Here is a 2,174-nt window from a genome sequence, read left to right as displayed (position 1 = left end):
ATCCAAACAAAGAGTGTCTCCTCTCCCGGCGATCCAAACAAAGAGTGTCTCCTCTCCTGGCGATCCAAACAAAGAATGTCTTTCTTCCTTCAATGATATACTCTTCTTGGATGACTGATGATGACTCTTGATCTTCTTTCTCAATATCTACCATTGACAGTAGACAAAGGAGGCCAGCCCCATCAGCTTTCTGGAGACGTCCTATCTCCCACCATTCTAACCAACAAGTCCTTCTTTGTTCATTGATCGATAGTAGATGCAAACATTGATTGTAGCACGACCGCTCTAATACACTTACAATGATTCATGTAAATACTTCATTGATAATAGTTATCGTTTTATATTTCTTCTAAGATTAATTTGTACCACAATTGTGGTAGAGAATCTTTGTTAAATTTTATTTTTGCTATCGATTTGCTTACTTTGTTACCTCAGTTAAGTGTTTCTATCTTTTTTAGCCCTGAAGAAGCTCTGCAACGTGGGGCAAAACGTTGACTCAAATTAAATAGTTTTATGACTATTTGTTAATTTACAATATTTTTCTGTATCTTTTATTCCGAACTGTTGAGTTTTTACTCATAAAAAAGTTTTTAAAAGTCAAGTTTACTATTTGTGCCTATAAACTTTCCTAATGAATATTCTGGAATAAATATAAACCAAACAAAAAGTTCATTTGTATCTCTTACTAATTGGAATGCAAAGAAAGTTCCCCTCAATAAGGAGGTACCATGTGCTAGGGAAATCCCCATAATTAATAACATAAAATCCATTTCATCTTCATTATGGGTAATAGTGCCAATTATTTTCAAGATCTATGACATATTAGATGGTCTCAATAAGTCTGAGCGAAGTCGTGAAAAGTTTAAAGCTAAATATGTCAAAACACGATTTAGTATTATACCTTGTTACTAGAGCTATATCCTGAGCTATATAAAATATTGTTAAAAGAAAAAATTTGCTTGTCCGTGAAAGGTTAAATTCAACTAAGACTAATGAACTTAAAGATGGTAGGGATATTTTAGTGTTTCTATAACAAACAAGTTTTATATTAAATAATCAACTTACTCATCATCGTCAGCAAATGATGGAGATGGTGAGAGTGAAGCTAGTTTGGTAGACAGCGAGGTGATCCAACGAGAGATGACGCCAGAACTGCATGTTCGATCCATTAATAAAGGTTTAGAGCCTTCTTCATCCTCTGTAGCTGTTTTCAATGATAAAATAACTTAAATACATAACACATTTGTAATTTAAGTGCAAATTTACTAGCGTAATTGTACAATCGTAAACAAAAACAAACCATTAAGAAATATAATTATTAATAAGAGAAGATGGGTGAAGTCAGAGATAAAAAAAAATAAGTTAAAAACTTATTTATTAGTGCCAATGTTTCAATCTTTTCGATTTCAGGCCTGCATCTCGGTGACTTAAGCAGAGATTCTGGAATCCTTTTTTAAGGGAATCTTCACTTAAGTCACCCAGATATAGGCCTGAAATTCAGGTCGAAACATCGGCACAAATAAATAAATCTTGTTTATTAGTGTATCTTTGCTGACTGCACCCTCAACTATCTTCTCTTCATTTATAAATATCCAAGGTCTACTATTAACTCATTATTATTGTAAATAATTATAGTAATATGTTTGAACCGTTTTTGTTGTTAGAATAAACACCAAAAATGGTTTAGCCATTTTTTTCTAGCCATGTTTCCATCCTCAACACTTTCAAATTGATAAGATAAATTTATTAAATAAATTAAAAATTAGTATCCAATTCTGTCTCAACACTTTATTTTTCACTAGTCCAACGTTTCGGCCATTCTAGCCATCTTCAAGGACATCTTCAATACAATCTCTTCCTCACATTAATTTAAAGTCTCTTTTGCAGGCTATTCTGCCCAAGTCATTTTCTTTATTATAAGTTAAAGCCTGTTTATTTAAAATTTAAAATCATTAACATTTAATTTTTCTCTATAAGATTAACAACAATTAAATGCACCACCATATAACAAACCATTTAAATAAATGGTTTGTTATATGGTGGTGTATTTAATTGTTGTTAATAAACAAAATGACTTGGGCAGAATAGCCTGCAAAAGAGACTTTAAATTAATGTGAGGAAGAGATTGTATTGAAGATGTCCTTGAAGATGGCTAGAATGGCCGAAACGTTGGA

At 32.0% G+C, this 2,174-nt stretch overlaps 1 protein-coding gene across 1 annotated transcript in view; it reads right to left on the bottom strand.

The window, feature by feature from the left end:
• The window catches only part of Hsl (hormone-sensitive lipase), a 50,462-nt gene that overhangs the window by 7,895 nt on the left and 40,393 nt on the right, over positions 1–2,174 (bottom strand). The window contains exon 9 of the mRNA XM_014432989.3: positions 1,066–1,204. Within this exon, the coding sequence (XP_014288475.1) occupies positions 1,066–1,204 (139 nt within the window). The remainder of the gene's footprint in view (positions 1–1,065; positions 1,205–2,174) is intronic.

This window comes from Halyomorpha halys, unplaced genomic scaffold, assembly GCF_000696795.3.
Source record: "Halyomorpha halys isolate HHAL.00 unplaced genomic scaffold, Hhal_1.1 Scaffold1143.1, whole genome shotgun sequence".
In the NCBI taxonomy this organism is placed as follows: Eukaryota; Metazoa; Arthropoda; class Insecta; order Hemiptera; family Pentatomidae; genus Halyomorpha; species Halyomorpha halys.
Note: the sequence above shows the minus strand (reverse complement) of the source record. Positions and strands in the feature narration are given on the sequence as shown.